The 18,363-nt window shown below is 50.3% G+C and overlaps 2 protein-coding genes across 2 annotated transcripts; both read right to left on the bottom strand.

Moving 5' to 3' along the window:
- Positions 1–109: 109 nt before the first annotated feature.
- LOC119097404 (mitochondrial amidoxime-reducing component 1) lies at positions 110–2,506 on the bottom strand. The gene is made up of 3 exons (XM_037220447.1): positions 2,475–2,506; positions 906–1,344; positions 110–835 (listed from the first exon to the last, which is right to left on the bottom strand). The coding sequence occupies exons 1-3, from the start codon at positions 2,475–2,477 to the stop codon at positions 345–347; spliced, it is 933 nt and encodes a 310-aa protein (XP_037076342.1). The 5' UTR covers positions 2,478–2,506; the 3' UTR covers positions 110–344.
- A 1,418-nt stretch (positions 2,507–3,924) lies between these two features.
- LOC119097403 (uncharacterized protein K02A2.6-like) lies at positions 3,925–5,828 on the bottom strand. The gene is made up of 2 exons (XM_037220446.1): positions 5,207–5,828; positions 3,925–3,956 (listed from the first exon to the last, which is right to left on the bottom strand). Exons 1-2 carry the CDS (start codon positions 5,826–5,828, stop codon positions 3,925–3,927), a joined length of 654 nt encoding a protein of 217 aa, XP_037076341.1.
- Positions 5,829–18,363: the final 12,535 nt, after the last annotated feature.

Genomic DNA, 18,363 nt, shown 5'->3' with positions numbered 1-18,363 from the left:
GCCAGTCTAGTTGCAAAGTGAAACGAAACTACGAATCACGCTAACCTTTCATGAAAACAGCGCATCTGGTCCACTCAACCTGTATATCCATACCCCCCACCCCCCCCCCCCCCACATAACTAACCACTCTGACTAGAAAACCCTGCGTTTGTTGAAATCTCGTTGTCCCGGTCAAAACACTACTACACATTGCATATCATAACATGCAACGGGTGCGTGTATGAAACGGATGTACGATGCACATAATTTCCTGGAAGATTCTAGCGAGCCTTTGCCCCATAAACAACCCCTACGGTACTATGTCGTGGAATCAAGGCACTCAGCCAGCTGCACTTTGCACCACTTTACTTCTCTGTCGCGTACACCACATCCCCAACTCTGATGACGCCTCTCCTCCGCAAGCCCAGGTTGATCCCGAACAGCGGCGAGTCGCGCACCACCTCGCGCTGCGCCGGATCGCTGCTCTGGCGGTACTGCCGCAGCGTCTTGAGCGGCTGGGCCTCAGCGTCCTTGACCGCCGTTTCCGGGTCAATTGTGACGAACAGACAGCGTGTGCACGGCTTCACGTTTTCGAACATGGCGTCACCAATCGCCAGGTAGCGCCAGCGGTCCTCGGCGAAGGCGTCAGCGCCGGCGATGACGACGTTGGCGCGGAAGGCGTCAACGCCGACGGGCCGCTCCAGTCTGCCGTTCAGCTCGGCCACGGACGCCTCGTTCATCAGCATGTAGCCGGCCAGGTCGGCGAAGGCGGAGCCATCGCACGTGCGTACGGGGAACGGCGGCACGTGCGGCCGCCGCGCCGAGCGTCGCAGCGGGAACCAGCGCAGCCGGGCGCCTCCCGGCAGCGAGGGCACGGCGGCGGACAGCCAGGCGGCGGCCGCGTCCCCGCAGTCGAGTGCCGGCACGTGGTCGTACCAGATGCGCGCCTCGCAGCGGCGGTCGAGCGCGGCCACCTTCGGCCGGCCGCACGACGAGCGGCGGCGTGTCCGGCGCTGACAGCCGCACGCCGTCTGGCAGCACCTCGGCAGCGACCAGTACCAGCTCCGGGTGTCGCCGGCCCGTCAGGAAGCCGCCCTCCTCGTCGGTGACGACCAGGCTGCGGTCGGCAGTGTCGCCCAGGTGCGGCCCCATCTGCTCGCAGCTGACCTCGTCGGCCTCCACGCGCCGGCCCGACTTGAGCGGGTACACGCACAGCTTGGAGACGGTGCCAACCGCCCGCATCATGGCCAGCTCCGGCAGCTGGTCCCCAAACAGTTGGAAGTAAATGGTGTTGAAAACCTCTTGGAGGAGCCAAGAGATGATCAACATGGTGGTTCTAGGTTCTAGGCAAGTTCTAGGCGCTACCTGGAATGCGGCAATGGGGTTATTTATCATATTCTAATAGAGCCAAACTGTCACAGCATTACAGTTGAAACAGATTCTGGTGGAAGAGCTATAATCTCTGTTGCAATTCTGGTGCCTAATGCATACACTTATAGCTCAAGACCAATGGAGGAGTGAGGAGAAAGTGGCATACGAATATACCAACAAAATAGCAATATTACTGGAAATGTAATTTTGGTTTAACCAGGTCCAGGTTGTAGAATTAATGGAATTGAGAAGCACTAAAATGAAGTGGGCAATATTTTTTGGGGGGAATATAAAAGCATTGAAGCACAGACAGGGGCAATGTATGTAAGCCATGGAAATGTTATCAGCAGGTACCTACTGGATGGTGATACTAAATGGTATGAACTGTGTACACTGTGAAGGTACAATCATGGCACAAAATGTCACAGGGCTATGAACTTGTGGAAAAAAGAACTTCATAGCAAAATAAGATACATAGCAACAAGATATCAAAGTTCCAAGGCAAAAATTTGTGACATGATGCTTAACATTCTACATCACTTTCATTTAACAAAAATTAAAACAGGCACTTCAGATATCAGCAAATACAATGCTGATATTTGGTTATAACATCACCAAACCTCAAGTAACATTTAACTCCAGAAATGAGAAAAGCTGGTGGCCAATGAGAATACATAGGCAGCTTTGGACTATGAAAACATTTTGTAATGTTATGTTACATTACACAGTTGTTTTAGTTCAATTCAGGCTGGGGAGCAGTTTTCAAACATTATTTGAAGGTTGAGCATGACCAATAGCTTAAGATCACACAAAATATACCAAAACATGTTTTTCCAACATTCAGCTCACTCAATTTCCAAAGCCTCTTCAAAGAGTTTGGGGGCATCCAGCCCTCCAAACTTTTGGAACGCAACAAATTCCAAGACTAAACACGATTTGGCTTGGCCCGAGTTCAGTTGGCATGCCTCGCAGGTTCAGTTAGGTAGCCTTGGGTTCAGTGCATGAACGCCATATGAATGTCCGGCACAGTGCATACACTATTTGCAGATAGTACTGGCGACGGTGTAGGTGTGCGTGCGCGTGCGGATGTTTTCACGTGCTCACAAAGAAAACGAATTCATCACCATTGACCTATACGTTCATCACCGCCACACCGAGATGGGAAGGGAAGATGACACCAAGCGTTTGCAGCGCCAACGCAGAATAACCAAGCTCGATGTCTTTTCGAGGCGCGTACCCCAGGGCTTCTTTTTTAAGGCCAATGCAGAGTCCTTTCTTCCTCTCGACGGCCTACAGCCATTTCCGAGGGGAACAGCTACGCCCAACTCAATGCCAGGCAAGGATAGCGCTAAACCGGCTTATGCTGTCCGGCGCATAGCAATGGGGAACGCTCTTGAAGTTACGTTGGGTTAATACGGCTCATTTTTGTCCAGAGAGATCATGGTAAGGAAAGTAAACCACAGCAAAAGATATGTTGGATTCGCCGACGCACAACGCGCATTCAATACGCTTGAACGACGGATGACCCCTCCCATCCGCCCTTCCGCCAGACTCCTCAAGTGCCGCGAGTACCGCGTGCTGTGTCAGTGGCAGCGGTCGCTGGTCATCTGACATGTCGGCAACCTGTGCAATGAATGGATGTGGGGCCGCTTCATTGCAGCAGCAGGGAGAGCAGTCCTGGGCTCCGCTCCCCGGCACCAGTAGCGCAGGCAGAGGGGGCACAGGGGTCACGTGCCCCCTTAGGTTCCGAGGGGCCCGGCCCCTCGAGAACCTGCGATTAAGGGTGCAAAAAGCCAGTCGGTCTTATCCGGGAGTCCCAGCCTGCAGGGCCAGGCACTCCAAAGCCAGCCAAAGAACCCTGTGCGCTGACCAGGGGCCCACGGAGTCGATAAGGGCGTATTTTTGGTCAGACTCCACCAGTTATAATTTCCCAAGCAGGGACAAAGCCGGAGTCAGAGATTTAATTCGTTCGGGGCCCGACAGTGCCTAACGGGGCCCTGTGTTGTCAGGGGGTCCTACGTCGGCCGGAGGCAGCGTTCGAGGAAGCCCGAAAAGGCTAGGGGGCTCACGGACCCGACGAGCAACTACCCGAGTGAAGGTTCTAAGGGCATAAAGGGCTGGTCGGAGGCTCATTCAGCGGCCCCGACCTGCGAATACGGACCCTCAAATAACTTTCAGGGGACTCTGCGCCGGACGGGAACCTTCTGAGTCGACATGGGCCTATATGCTGGTCAGACGCTACCAGCACCGCACAGTCGGCACTGTGTCGGTGTGGGCCTGAGGGCCCACTTCCTTATCAGCTACGAAGCCGGGGCCAGTGATTTACACTGGTAGGGGCTCCTGTATCTGTTATGGGCCAAAAGTGTCTGACAAAAGGTCCTGTACTCGCAAGGGTCCAAGGGCCACTGGGCCACGTCAAGGTTCAGGACCAGTTTTTGATGAGACCCGAAGAGGGGCCCGGGCGGACCACCGAAGCCGACGATCAAAGGCCCGGTTGAACGATATAACAACCCGAAGGAGTGGCTGTGGGTTGCATAAAGAATCGCGGCCCGTAGGGTAGTGATCTGAAATGAGTCAAAGGTCCTCCTGCATTGTTTGAGGAACCCCTAAGACAAAGCGGGTGTTTAAGTTGGTCCGAGAACACGGGCACCGAGCAGTTGGCCCCATGTCCTTCTGGGCCCCTGAGACCCATTACCCAAGCAGAAGCGAGGCCGGGGTCCACGATTTTTAATGTTCGTGGTCCCTGACGCAATAAGGGGCTTCTGTGTCGGTTAGAGGCCACAGTATCGAACAGGGGTCCTGTGGCAGCAAGTGGCCCGAGTCGGAGCGGTATTCGAGGGGGACCGAAGAGGGGCAGAAGGATCTCTTAAGACCAAAGGTCAAGGGCACGATGGGATGGCTGAAGGGTCCGAAGGGCAGGCTGTAGGGCACATTTGGGACCCCCACACATAGCGTCGTAATCTCAAATATCTGTAAGTTGACCTCTTGCGCCCATAGGGACCCGTGAAACAGGGCGTTCCTCTTGTTCGACCAGAAATCACGAACAACGAACAGTCTGCTCCGTGCTGGTCTGAGCTCTGGGGGCCCATTTCCCAACAGGGACAAGGCTGGGCTCGCGATTTACAGTGGTCGGGTTCCTGTATCGTTCAGGGGCCTGTGGTATCGTGTCCGAGTCTTATTTATCAGTAATTGGTCTTAGACGCCATGTACTATGCTCAAGCTCTTCATCTATATTTCAGACCCCGCGTCATGTGGCAATATACAAGCGTTGTGCGCCACCGAACGACAACTATATAAAAGGGAAGCCGGCACTAAAACATAGGACGGCTACCGTACAGGGTAGTACATCGCATCACCCTTTTCAACATATATACCTTACACACTAAAGGTCCAGGCGGTCGGGTTTCTTCAGAACTCGATCGCAACGGGAGGTTGGGATGTTTGGCGGTTCGTGGTCTGGTACCGCCACTGCTCTGGGGCTCGTCTGAGCGCAGGCAGCTCGTGGAGGTGGGCTGCTTTGCGCTGGCACCGTCCTGGCTGGGGTGGTGTTGTCCAAGCGAGTTGGAGACGGGCTGGCAGATGTCGCCGGTTCCTCCGACAGACGGCGCCGTTGGCCGCTCTGATGGTGTGCGACCTTGGTTCATGCCGCTGGTCCACGACGGTCGCTGGTTTCCATCGGCCGCTCTGTGGGTGCTGTACGCGGATGGGTTGTCCGGGACTGAGTGTTGACAGCTCAGTCGCATGTCGGTCGTGGTACGCCTCTTGGGTGGTCTGGCGTTCCACCAGGCGTGGCAGGACGTTGGCCTGCTCTCTTCTGGTCGGGTCTTCATGGGCAGATTTCCCCGGACTTTCCGACCTTGGAGGATTTCGGCTGGGCTTGGCAGGTGACTGTCGATGGGCGTCGTCCGCAGGGTGAGGAGCGCCATGAGCACGTCACTGCCGCTCTCTAGAGCCTTCTTCATGGTCTGCTTCAGCGTTTGGATGGTCCGCTCTATGAAACCGTTGCTCTCTGGGAAGTGGGGTGAACTCGTGATGTGCTCGATGCTCCACTCCCTCGTGAAGCAGGCGAACGACTCACAGTCGTACTGTGGTCCGTTGTCATTCCTGATGGTGTCTGAGATGCCGTATTCCGCGAAAATTTCCTTCAGAGCGTTGACTGCTTTGCTGGTGCAGTGCTCCGGCATCTTCCTTACGATCGGGAACTTCGAGAAGTAGTTTGCGACGGCCAGGTACGTTTGGGAGTTCAGATGGAAGAGGTCTGTGCCGATGATCTGCCATGGGCGCGTTGGCAGCTCCATTTGTGCCATCGGCTCCTTTTGCTGACTCCTCATGTGCTTTTGGCAGGTTGTGCACTTTGCCGTCTCCCTCTCGATGTCTCTGTTCATGTCTGGCCAGTAGACACATTCTCTTTCTCGCAGCTTGCACTTGACCTGTCCTTGGTGGCCTTCATGTATTTTTTGCAGGATTTCTTCCCTCATCTCTTGGGGGATGACGACTCTCTCCCCCTTCAAGACGAGTCCATCTTCCACCGCCAGTTCATCTCGGTACGACCAGTACGGTCGGGGGACGGAGGCAGGCCTTTTCGAGATCCAGGCCAGCCTGCGACGATGGCGTCACGGAGTTCCGTCAGCGTTTTGTCGCGCGACGTTTCCTCCCTCAGCTTTTGGAGCTTTCCGGCACCGAAGTGCACGAGATGGATCTGCAGGTCGAGCTCAATGTGGCTGTTTTCTGCCGGCGGGAGGCGCGACAGTCCATCTGCGAGCAGCATCTGCTTGCCAGGTTTGTAGGTGATCTGCACGTCGTAGTTTTGCTGACGCATCAACATCTTCTGAAGTCTTGGTGGTGCTGCTCGGAGGTTCTTCAGTTGGATCATCTCCAGTGGCTTGTGGTCGCTCTCGACGGTGAAGTCGCGACCGAAGAGGTATGTGTGGAAGCGTTCGCACCCAAACACGACCGCCAGGAGCTCTCTTTCGATGTTCGCGTAGCTCTGCTCGGCTTCTGACAGCGACTTTGAGGCGAACGTGATGGGCTTCCCGTCTCGCACGAGGGCGGCTCCCAGGCCTTTCTGCAAAGCGTCGACTTCGACTCGTGTCGGCTCCCTTGGATCGAAGTATGCCAGGGTCGTCCCCTTGCAGATTCGGTTTTTCACCTTTTGGAAGGCTACTTCGTGGGCTGATGTCCAGCAGAACTCGGCTTCTTTCTTCAGAAGTCCTCGGAGTGGTTCTATTGCATCTGACAGCTTTGGCATGAACGGCGACATGTATGTGATGACGCCGAGGAAATCTTGAAGTTCCTTTTGGTTGGAGGGCGTTGCCATCGCTTTGATGTCCGTGACCTTGTCAGGGTCGGGGTGCGCTCCGTCTCGGTCATACGTGATGCCGTAGAACTTGATGGACTGCTGCTTGATGGCGCACTTCCTGCTGTCAAACGTCAGTCCATGTTTCTTGGCGACGGTGAACAGGTGGTGGAGGTTTGCATCGTGGTCGGCTTTGTTCTTGCCGAAGACAGCCACGTCGTCTGCGATTCCCATTGTTCCAGGACATTCCTCCAGGATCTGGTCCATCTTGCGCTGGAACACGTCCTAGGACATGACCAGGAGTTAAATGAAGGCGTCATGGAACAAATTATCATTGGCAGCACATGCCATACTGAGGTTCAAAAAGAGCTCCTCAGCAAAGATAACACTCTCAACCTGGACAAAGTGCTGGAGGTGGGTCGCACACATGAAGCGTCCATGCAGCACATGCAGCAAGTGAAGAGCGTCCAATCCCACTGCTGCCACCATGTGGTATCGTGTCCGAGTCTTATTTATCAGCAATTGGTCTTAGACGCCATGTACCATGCTCAAGCTCTTCATCTATATTTCAGACCCCGCGTCATGTGGCAATATACAAGCGTTATGCGCCACCGAACGCCAACGATATAAAAGGGAAGCCGTCACTAAAATATAGGACGGCTACCGTACATGGTAATACATCGCAGGGCTCACAGTGCGTTACAGGGAATTTTGCCTTACAGGGCATTCTGCCTCAACAAGGGGCTTCGATTCGACCAGGGAAAGATTTGCTCAACAGGGACGGGGACGAGAGCCCGAATGGCAGAGGGTCTCTTGCGTTGGTCCCGGCTCTGACAGTTAAAGGAAACATAAAAATTATGATGGGTGCTTACACTGAGATAATGGAAGAGTCCTTTGCCAGTCAGGGCCCAGTGCCGACCGGTGGGCTCTCCAGGGCTGGAGGGTCCACCGGTCGGCCAGTTGGGCACGTAAACCTCAGTGAGCCCGTTGACCCCAACCGGAGTGTATGTGATAATTATTTCACCACCTGTGGAGAGCAGGGATGTTGTTGCGTTGATGACGGTTCACGCGCCGGTGCTCGGGTCGGACTGCGTGGGTCAGAAGGCCTCCCGCGTCAGGGAGCGGGTCAATAAGATATCATGTATCCCTCTAGGGGCCTCCGGATCGGCCAGGGAATTCCGCCCCATGTTGCCAGAATGACGGCCGGAAAACACACCGCGGTGGGCAGAATGGCTCTGCAGCCCTTGACCGGGGACAACAATGCACCCCGTAGTGTTGCAATCAAGAGGGCCCCTTTACCGGAAAGAAAGAAGGGGTCTCACTAGTGTTGATTGGAGTGGGTCGAAATGGTTTCAAAACGTACAAGATCACCCCATGTTTCCCTGGTAACATTCATTATTTTGCAGAACCGACTAGTGAACAAATACCATCAAAACTTTTGAGCATGCGCGTCGGGTGCTGCTAGTGCAGTGGTTAACGTTAACCACTGCACGACTGGGAAACCACATGTACGGGGTTTGATTCCTCGCGTTGCCCGTCCTTCCCGCCAGGTCGAGGCGCTGGCGGCGCCATAGATACAACAGCTAAGTGCGTCATAAAGCCCCAATGACACGCCCGTAATTTCGGGGAGCAATGATAACGATGACTTGGGCCGCACTTTTCCTAAACCCAACGGCGTTGGCCACTGCAAGTAACGCCAGGGGGTGAGCGCCGAGCGGGTCACAATGACCATGGTGAAAGGATGTTTCTTAATGTCCTTCAAAATAAATTCGTAGAGCCCAAAGATCACACTGGGTGAACCTTTTTATAGCTTTCAGCCTGTGCTCTGGACAGATTGACAGTTACAGCAACGCGGAAAAGAAGGATTTTACCCTGCTCTTCCAACTCCACCCCTAGATCTCGTCACCGCTTCGCGGTGCTGTAAAGACCGATACGTTATTGGCATCCACCTAAAAACCGCATGGGTGAAATATACGCCCGGAATATCTGTAAATATACGATTTGATGTCCAAAAATGTTTTAAGGTACTTATTTCAGATGTGTCGCCATTTTCGTCCACCTGTTGGCCAAGGCCTAGTGTCAGCCGAGGGGCCGACGCCGCGCGGCCAAAGGAGACCGCAACGCTGTTTTTTTTGTTTGTTTCTGAGATATGCGAGAGCACCTACTCAAAACTGCGTTACAGAATTTGTACCACTTATCAGTTCTGACTGACTGTTGAACACATCCAGATATACATGGCTTGGCCATGTTAAAACAATTTGTTAACCCATTTTGATCTTCAACCTGCATTCGCGGAATCCTTGCTAGCTCTGTAGAACTCATATAAAACTTTTGACAAAATTTCTGGGCTTTATCCGTTTAAAAGAGTCTAGTGGACCATTGTAAAACGAAGGGCGCCGGTAATTTATTTCATGCAGCCATTTAACGCATGGTTTTGCCAGTTGATTTACTTTAAACTTGAGTAGAATTGACCCAGCGGTAGAGCCTGGCCTATATTTCAGTTAAAGAAGGGTATATATAAGGATGTTTTGGTATGACCGGTATGAAGTCTGGCGAGCAGCACTTCCTTGAGGCGATTATTTTGATTAATTGTCGGCCTGCGCTGAAGTGTGGGTTTGATTGGGTGAAGGTCGTGATTAGCACGTTGATCGCATTTTGTTTGGACAAAAGACCAAGATGTAAATTGATGACTGCAAGAGTATCAGAAACCGGGCAATGATGATGACTACATTCTGGCAACATCGGACTTTATTTTGCTTCCCGTCAACGGTATTTTTTCCATGAATATTTGCGTGTCCGGGCAACCGGAGAGATATTACCTGAGTTTGTTTAGGAAGGGAGCAGAGCGTTTGTCGTATGCCGTGTAGAATTAGATGGGATAACTTATGAAAAGTGATGAGAACCTGTAACGGCGAATAAAAGTCGGTGCATGAGACTGTTCCGCGCAGACCTTGCTTAATGCAGAGGAGGATCGTCAGGATTGCTGTATGTTCAGCCGTGTACACGGTGTTGTAATTTGACAGGCGGTTTGACTTGTGGCAATTCCGATATATCAAGGCGAAGGCGGACCCTGTGGCAATTCCGATATATCAAGGCGAACCCTGTGGCAATTCCGATATATCAAGGCGAAGGCCGACCCTGTGGTAATTCCGATATATCAGGGCGAACCCTGTGGCAATTCCGATATATCAAGGCGAACCCTGTGGTAATTCCGATACATCAGGGCGAAGGCGGACCCTGTGGTAATTCCGATATATCAAGGCGAAGGCGGACCCTGTGGTAATTCCGATACATCAAGGCGAAGGCGGACCCTGTGGTAATTCCGATATATCAAGGCGAAGGCGGACCCTGTGGTAATTCCGATATATCAAGGCGAAGGCGGACCCTGTGGTAATTCCGATACATCAAGGCGAAGGCGGACCCTGTGGTAATTCCGATATATCAGGGCGAAGGCGGACCCTGTGGTAATTCCGATATATCAGGGCGAAGGCGGACCCTGTGGTAATTCCGATATATCAGGGCGAAGGCGGACCCTGTGGCAATTCCGATATATCAGGGCGAAGGCGGACCCTGTGGCAATTCCGATATATCAGGGCGAAGGCGGACCCTGTGGCAATTCCGATATATCAGGGCGAAGGCGGACCCTGTGGCAATTCCGATATATCAGGGCGAAGGCGGACCCTGTGGCAATTCCGATATATCAGGGCGAAGGCGGACCCTGTGGTAATTCCGATATATCAGGGCGAAGGCGGACCCTGTGGCAATTCCGATATATCAGGGCGAAGGCGGACCCTGTGGTAATTCCGATATATCAGGGCGAAGGCGGACCCTGTGGCAATTCCGATATATCAGGGCGAAGGCGGACCCTGTGGTAATTCCGATACTATCAAGGCGAAGGCGGACCCTGTGGTAATTCCGATATATCAGGGCGAAGGCGGACCCTGTGGTAATTCCGATATATCAGGGCGAAGGCGGACCCTGTGGTAATTCCGATATATCAGGGCGAAGGCGGACCCTGTGGCAATTCCGATATATCAGGGCGAAGGCGGACCCTGTGGCAATTCCGATATATCAGGGCGAAGGCGGACCCTGTGGTAATTCCGATATATCAGGGCGAAGGCGGACCCTGTGGTAATTCCGATATATCAGGGCGAAGGCGGACCCTGTGGTAATTCCGATATATCAGGGCGAAGGCGGACCCTGTGGTAATTCCGATATATCAGGGCGAAGGCGGACCCTGTGGTAATTCCGATACGATATATCAGGGCGAAGGCGGACCCTGTGGCAATTCCGATATATCAGGGCGAAGGCGGACCCTGTGGCAATTCCGATATATCAGGGCGAAGGCGGACCCTGTGGTAATTCCGATATATCAGGGCGAAGGCCGACCCTGCGCGGCCGTCATGCTGAGAGCCATCAGTGTTTACAAAAGTGTGCTGGATGTGTTCGCCTTTGAACTCAGCGAACAAAGCACACACTTCGGCTTCTGACACGTTCTGTTTTTGAACACAGGTTACGTTTAAGCAGACACATTACGTTAGGTATAGGGTCTCCGCAAAATGGTCGGGAACTGGGCGTTGGGCTGCAGGGGATGTCCGGGGGATTTGGCGTGTTCGAGTAACGCGGCTGCTGACGGTTGTGCGCTGAAATTCCACGTTGGTAAGTATGCAGGAGAGGTGCGAGGGTATTGTATGTGGGGCTGCTAACCTGCGCCGTGGAGCATGCGTAAAATCTGAGAGGTTGCAAGTTCCGCCGGTGTGATAGGGAGGCGAGATTCGTGTTCGCGAGCAGATTTGGGACCAGGGAGGTGCGAAATGTAGCATTCACTATGCGAAGGGCAGCATTCTGAATGGTCTCCAGGGTTTCGACTTTTTTGGAAGAAACCCCATCAAAAAGAAAGCCATTGTAGTCCAAGATCGGAGATATCATGTAGATATAGAGGCAGAGGAGATTGCGTATGTCGATATCCCACTCCCGTCCTGCGAAGCATTTTACCATGCTGAGTCGCCTGGAGCAAGTTTGCTTAAGGTCGCCAAAATAAGCATTGAAACGACCTAATGTGATGCCAAGATTTTCAAAACTGTGAACAAGAGGGATTCTTTCGCTGCTAAGGTTTAGGGGGACCGTAGGCTGGACGCTATTCCGTCTAGAAAAGACAACTGCTGCTGACTTTGCTGGATAAATCTGCAGACCCCACTGTGTGCACCACGCGTGGTTATCATTTATAGCTAGTTGGATATAATACATTGCCTGATCTATATTAGAATGCGAATACCACGCAGCTAGATCATCCGCAGAGAGAGTACTGGAAACGAAAAGAAATATTATCAAGGCCATTGAAAACATCGTTCATCATTAAGAGAAAGAGAGCTAGAGATAAGACACTGCCCTGTGGAAACCCGTGATAATACCGATCAAGCAAGCCGTTGTATCCAACCAGCTGTAACTGATATCCACGCGTGGTGCATACGGCGGGGACTGGAGATTTCTCCAGCGAGGTCTCCGCTGACTTTGCTTCTGGCCACTGTCACTGATTGTGTTAACCGCTGGGCCTCAGAATATTTTCAGATGTTCCGGCGGGTTCCCCGAGGCTTATGGCACCGTTTATTTGTCCGAGAACCAGGTTTCCGGAATCCTTTGTCAATTCTACATCGGAAGCCAAGAACCGAAGAGCGGGGACACGCCATTCACCTGTACAGTGTGGATGCAATCATAGCCAGGCGACCTGGCGCGGCGCGGCGTTCTCGGTCGCCCCCCCCCCCCCCCCAGACCGCTGATGCAACCAGCTGTAAATCATTAAGTGCATTTACGAGGAACATTATTGAGATATATAAAACAGCAGTAATAGCTTTATTCCTCAGAGAAAAACCGGGAGATCTATATCACCATTCTCCTGGTACTTCTTGGAGGACTAACCCTAGTACTACTGTCTTATCTAAACTAAAATGTTGATAGGGACTGAGGCCTCAGGCCTCTCCTGTGTTCCATGAAGTAAACACAATGACACGCCAGCAAATCGTTTGATGTCCTTGTTACCGAGCAATTAGAAATTGAAATAAGAGTGCCACCACATAAAGCAAGTTCCAACTTCCAAATTTTATTAAATTCCAAAACGCGTTTGGTATTAATTATATATATATATATATATATATATATATCTCTCTCTCTCTCTCTCTCTCTCTCTCTCTCTCTCTCTCTCTCTCTCTCTCTCTCTCTCTCTCTCTCTCTCTCTCTCTCTCTCTCTCTCTCTCTCTCTCTCTCTCTCTCTCTCTCTCTCTCTCTCTCTCTCTCTCTCTCTCTCTCTCTCTCTCTCTCTCTCTCTCTCTCTCTCTCTCTCTGAATTTCGTACTCGACACAAGACCATTTAAATTACTTTACCTGACGCAAGGTCATAAATCTTGCCTAAAGCTCGGTTGTGTCATCAGCTTGGAAAATTACCCAACAACAGCCTTTGCTGACAACTATGTTGATTTTTACCTGCTTTAGGTCAACGAGTTCATGAGGTGCACATTACTTCTTGCGCCAAAAGATCGACATTTTAAATGCCTATAGCTATGTAGAGTTTGGCGCTGTTGCACCAAACCACTAGGAAATATTCTGAAAAAACATGCAGAGGGAAAATTGAGCCTCGTCTTAAAATTACCATTTGGCAGTCATCTGCTTTTGTGCCGCCTAAAACAGGTGCGTTGCTTAGCAAAATGAGTTGGGTGTGGGAATCTGAGCCGTGAACAATAAGCCGCAGTTGTGAACTAAGCCGTGTGGGGAGTTGAACCGCAACCGAATCAGATAGTACGCTTGGAAGGAGTTCCTCTCCGAATTTGGTCCATTTTCTCCCAATAGTATCGGCCTAAGTTCAGGGGAAAGGGTGGGGGTAGGATTTGAGCCACCCCAATGGGATAGAAAGCTACGAACCTGGTATAGTCCACTGATGCTCCCGTTTTTAGGCGTTTCCGAGGACTGATGTGATATCTCGACAACTGAGCGGATAAAGGCGTCTTTGCGTGTCGTCAACGACACGTTGTAGATGGATGTACTGGCTGAAGCTTGCCAGCCCGTTTTCAAAACGACTCTTTGATCAAGAGGGTAGCAAGAAATCGGCCTGCAATCCGCCAGTCAATATGCAAAGCTGATCTCGGGTCCAAAATGTTATGACCTAAATCGAGCTGCATTTTTTTCATGAAAATTATGCGGACATATTACCCTGCTTATTGGGACCGATGGCTATCCGAAAAAAACGTTTTTTTTGCGATACGTAATGAACATTATTGCAACTGACGAAAAGGCGCGCGGGATACTTCATGCGTGTGATTAAAAATGCTGAGCATGACCGGACTAACGGCGCGTGCCCATTGTCGATTGGTGCGTGAATGCTGCATCAGTAGACCTTCACCTGCTGAATTCTCATGAAAAGTAGGACTTCAGCACGTTGTCAGAACCTGTTAATGTCCACTGGCCAATACGGCTTAATCAGCTTGGTCGCTGGTGTTATCTAAGTGACAATTAACGCTTTTCACATGTTATCGCCTTGTCCTTCCGTTACCGTACAAAGTGTCTTACTGTTTATATTTCGTATTTTGACCATTCGACTGTCATACTAGCCTCAATGCATTGCAGCGCTATGCTTACCGACGAAGGATTGAATCCTTCAGGACTCGGATTACCGATTCGATGACGTTACTTGCATTGTACTCCTTGTTGGGCGGATCGTCTCGCAGGCAGAGGACCCACCCGGAGCGGGGTGCGTGAAGCTTCCTGATGGGCTCTACCAACCGTGGATACTTACAACTGTGGATGATATGGATGTGGTATGATATGGCCTCGTACTTAACTGGGATACAGACATTGCACTCATGATGTAGATGACAGGATGCATAATAATGAACGTGGTGCTGTGGACCAACCAGGCCGGGCCAAAACGATTTGTGGACAGGAATACTACGAGCATGTTTGGTCCGCTACTGGTACTAAAAAGCAATTCCGAAAACGGGTCCTTCATAAAACTCAGCAAGCATGTATGATGTTACACAACCCATACATTTGTGAGATGTTTCCCCCAAAATACACCAAAGCCAGGCCCTGGGTTCTGAGGTATATTCCTGTATTGTATCGAGTTATCTCTTTTTTTCCCGCATTTACCGTGTTTTCTCCAACAAAGCTTCTCAAGCTCATCGGTATGTGGGCTTTATCTCTGCGATATATTCAACGGTCTGCATAAACATCAGTGATATCAACCAAGATTGTTTAATAAAGATACACATAGATGGTCATGGAGAGCCAAGATCGCTGAAAGGAAGGAGGGCCCACCAAGAAGGCCTGCGATCGGGGTCAGTAGAACCTGTCCACTTCGTCTGTGTTGACCCTCTTGGCGTTATGATGTCGCCTGATGTTTGGGTTTTGACCGGTACGATCAGACCAAGTAATGTACGAAATTAAACAATTCCAAATGGAATTACGAACTTTGGAAGAGCAGCTTAATACACAAGCCTGACCTGCGCTATTTCCAATTACAGAATATGTATGTATTGTACAGGGGAAGGGGGGGGGGGAGAGTAAATCCTGCCAACCTTGTGGATAAGGCTGGCGACAAAAATGCGTCTATTTACGGGCAGCTTGGTACCAAAAATGTTTTTGACAGAAGATATCGGCGACAGCCGCGAAGAAATAATGGAGCACACACTGTAAAACCCAACATAAAGTATCCATACATAGATATTATGCATCCATGGTGATGCATTTCGTCACACAATGCAAGCAAACCTTTCCGTAGCCTCTTTACCGTATCTTACGGCACCATGGTATATTTTTAGGTTTCATCCCAACTCGGTGACAAAAATATCCTGCGATTTTTAGTTGGGCGCTCGTTTCGGTGACAGGTCGGCGACAAATCCGAATATTTCCTATGGTGCGAACGGTCGGTAAATTCGCTGTTTTCGCTATCATGAATGTACATAGTTTACTTTTCGATTCAGGGCTCCAACTCTCTCCCAAAGTTTGTGAAGAGTTGTGCCAATCTGGGAGACATCCATATTTGGAGGTAGTTTGCATAATGTTTCACTGCTGCCTAGGTCTATCTTCAAAAACTATAGCCCCGCTTGAAATGCAATTATCCTATCAATGTTTTGTTAGGATTTTTACAGTTATTCACATTTTAAACTTTTCCTTCTATGAATCTTGGTTGCTGGAAATACATATGATAGCCAATGATGATAAACAATGATATATGAGAAGGCAATGCAAAGTGAGGAGTGACGTGGTGTGGCAAATGTAGACATTGAGGGGGGGGGGGTAGGGGCATACAGGTTTCATTGACATATCCCTTTTACCAAGAGTTTTACTTCAAATAGCAGGATGTTTTGTGGTATTGTGGTCCAACTGTATTATGGGTTTAGTGAAATATTAGCATTTGGTTGTCTCTGAAGACAATGTTGGCTGTTTGCTGATGATAGCGTCTTCTGAAAGGGACTCTTGCTCATTCATACTATCCAAATTTTCTTTGTACTTGTGAGCATACACTTGCATGGACGCAAATATTGCTGTTTTTGTTAATATTGCATTGCAAATTGTCCTGAGGAAACCCTGGCATAATCGCTCTGTACATCAAGAACAGATTGTGAAGCCAGACAGCCTACTATGCAGCTCACATTGATAGTATAAATCAACATAGTTTTTGTGATGATGGCATGATGACGGAAGTGCTAATTTTCATGCATGTGTAGGGGAAGGTAGCAACTTATGGGTCAAGATCAGTGCATTGAGTTCCGAGAAGATGGTTTTGTGTTTTGATTTGTTTTTTCATATGTTTGTAACCTTCCAGCTAGAAGTGCTGGAGGGGGGAAAGAACCGACACTGAGGGGCCCAACCAAACATGGGATCTGGGGAGGGCCCCAGAAATTAATTTAAATGGACACTCTTACACCATACACGGCAAGTATCGCCGGTATCCTTAGATTCGATGCTACTTTGCATGCAAAGGGTAATTTTGGTTTGCTTCGTGAATTTCTTCCGTTGTCTGGATGTTGGTAACGAAATCTGTCATTATGTTGTACCAGCTGATGTTTTTTATGATCTAGAATGCAAATGCTTACACCGGAGTAGGCAAAATAATTAAAAAGGATGGTAGCCAACACTTTTAACCCGCAAACTGATTCGCTGGTTATCTTGACGCGGACTGAGAGGGGAGGGGGCGGTCCCCTGCTGTTTGCAAACTAACGGAGTTTCGTTGTTATTTTTTGCAAACCCGCAAACTACAACAGCAAACTGTCTTTGGTGAGGCCTTGCGATTGGTAAAAAGGCTCGTGTTGCTAACTAACCCCACTAGACCAACTCGAAGGTCAAATTTCTTGAAAATCAAGCTATTCCAGCTTTGTTCCTTCATATGCATGAAACCATGCAGCGCAGAGACACGAAACTGAAAGAGGCGTGTTCCTTGTTTAATCATGAGTACCATGGTATGTAATTTTATCTTTTTCGAGCCTTTTTATAATGTAGGGCTTTGCAGATGTAACAGTCAGCCCTCCGCGCGCAGTCTGCAGCATCGTCGCTTGCCGCCTGCCGCCCCGTCAGCCTTGGATTGTCTTGCAGTAATCATAAAACACATCAACACATCCTCCGAGACCAGAATTACTACGGACTTTTTTTCGCATGAACATACGCGCAATAGATGCCCCAGGGGCTGCCAAGGATTTGAGCGCGGCTACACAATATGCCAGACTGACATCCTCAGAAAACCTTAATGGAGGGGTGGGGGGTGGGGGGGGGGGGGAGGGGCGTTGCATAAGCCCATCTTCCCACCGATTAGGGCGAGTATGTTGTTAAGAGAAGAACTATCAGCCTGATGTGAAGCTATTAGCAAATCGCAATGCAATTTGCTTGTTGGGGCACGGCGAAAGGCACCCACCAGGCGACACATGTCATGCCAGGCTTGGAGCATGCGTAAGGCATGATGGACAGTATAATGACGGTCGAGATGGGGCACGAAGCGCACGCACGATTTTCATAAGGGACATGGTCTCGATGAGTCCCGCATATTGGACGTATCTCCAGTGCCGCCTGCCACTGGTTCGAATGCCGCAATGTATTTTGGCGTCCTGGCTTTGATGCCCTTCGCTGCTTTGTTGCGGTCGAGGAAAGCAAATTCAGCCGTAGATCGAATTTAAGTGTGAGGACCCGGCAAGTCTCGAGGGTAGAAGAAAGCTGCTGTGGTGATTGAGCTATTCCATAACCTAGGGTAGGTGCGCCTGTTTTGTTAGTAGCGGCACTTATCGTGACATTAGCTGAAGGACATTGTATAATTGAGTGCTTTGATTGTGTGCATCATATTAAAGATTGCGGTTATGAAAAATATTTTCGGTTATAGGATGATTCCTGATGACATAGTGGGCATGGACTTCATTACCAATTGATGTCATATGATTTACCTTAAGCTGCTGACGACAATTTTGCCTCCAGAAATTTGGTCGGCGAAAAAGTACACTTTTACTACCCTGGCACCGCGCAAGAAGCGATTGAAAATTTCGCACCGAGACGAGTTAAATTGCCTTCCCTGGTAGGCACAGATAATCGCTTAAAACCTCTGAACTGACTTAAAATTTATGGGAGTGACCCAAATAGATCCGTGATGGGAATTGCTTATCGATCCCGATCCCCATGGCGTCACGGGTCAGCCCCACAGCTGCCTGGTTTCGGTGCCATATTTTGACTATCTGAGCCATTCTGAC

Source organism: Pollicipes pollicipes, unplaced genomic scaffold (assembly GCF_011947565.3).
Source record: "Pollicipes pollicipes isolate AB1234 unplaced genomic scaffold, Ppol_2.1 Scaffold_4295;HRSCAF=5057_pilon_pilon_pilon, whole genome shotgun sequence".
NCBI lineage: Eukaryota > Metazoa > Arthropoda > Thecostraca > Pollicipedomorpha > Pollicipedidae > Pollicipes > Pollicipes pollicipes.
The sequence above is the reverse complement of the archived record's forward strand: the minus strand, read 5'-3'. Positions and strand labels throughout refer to the sequence as shown.

Bases quoted from the DNA above. Each gene is read 5' to 3' on its own strand.
- LOC119097403 (XM_037220446.1), bottom strand. From the start codon at position 5,828: ATGAGGGAAGAAATCCTGCAAAAAATACATGAAGGCCACCAAGGACAG. The intron at 3,957-5,206 runs GTCGGAAAGTCC...GCTTTGTCTTAG, and splicing joins CCCAGCCGAAATCCTCCAAG to GGGTTCCTCAAACAATGCAG.
- LOC119097404 (XM_037220447.1), bottom strand. The intron at 836-905 runs GTGCCGGCACTC...CGCTGCCGGGAG, and splicing joins CGCGCATCTGGTACGACCAC to GCGCCCGGCTGCGCTGGTTC.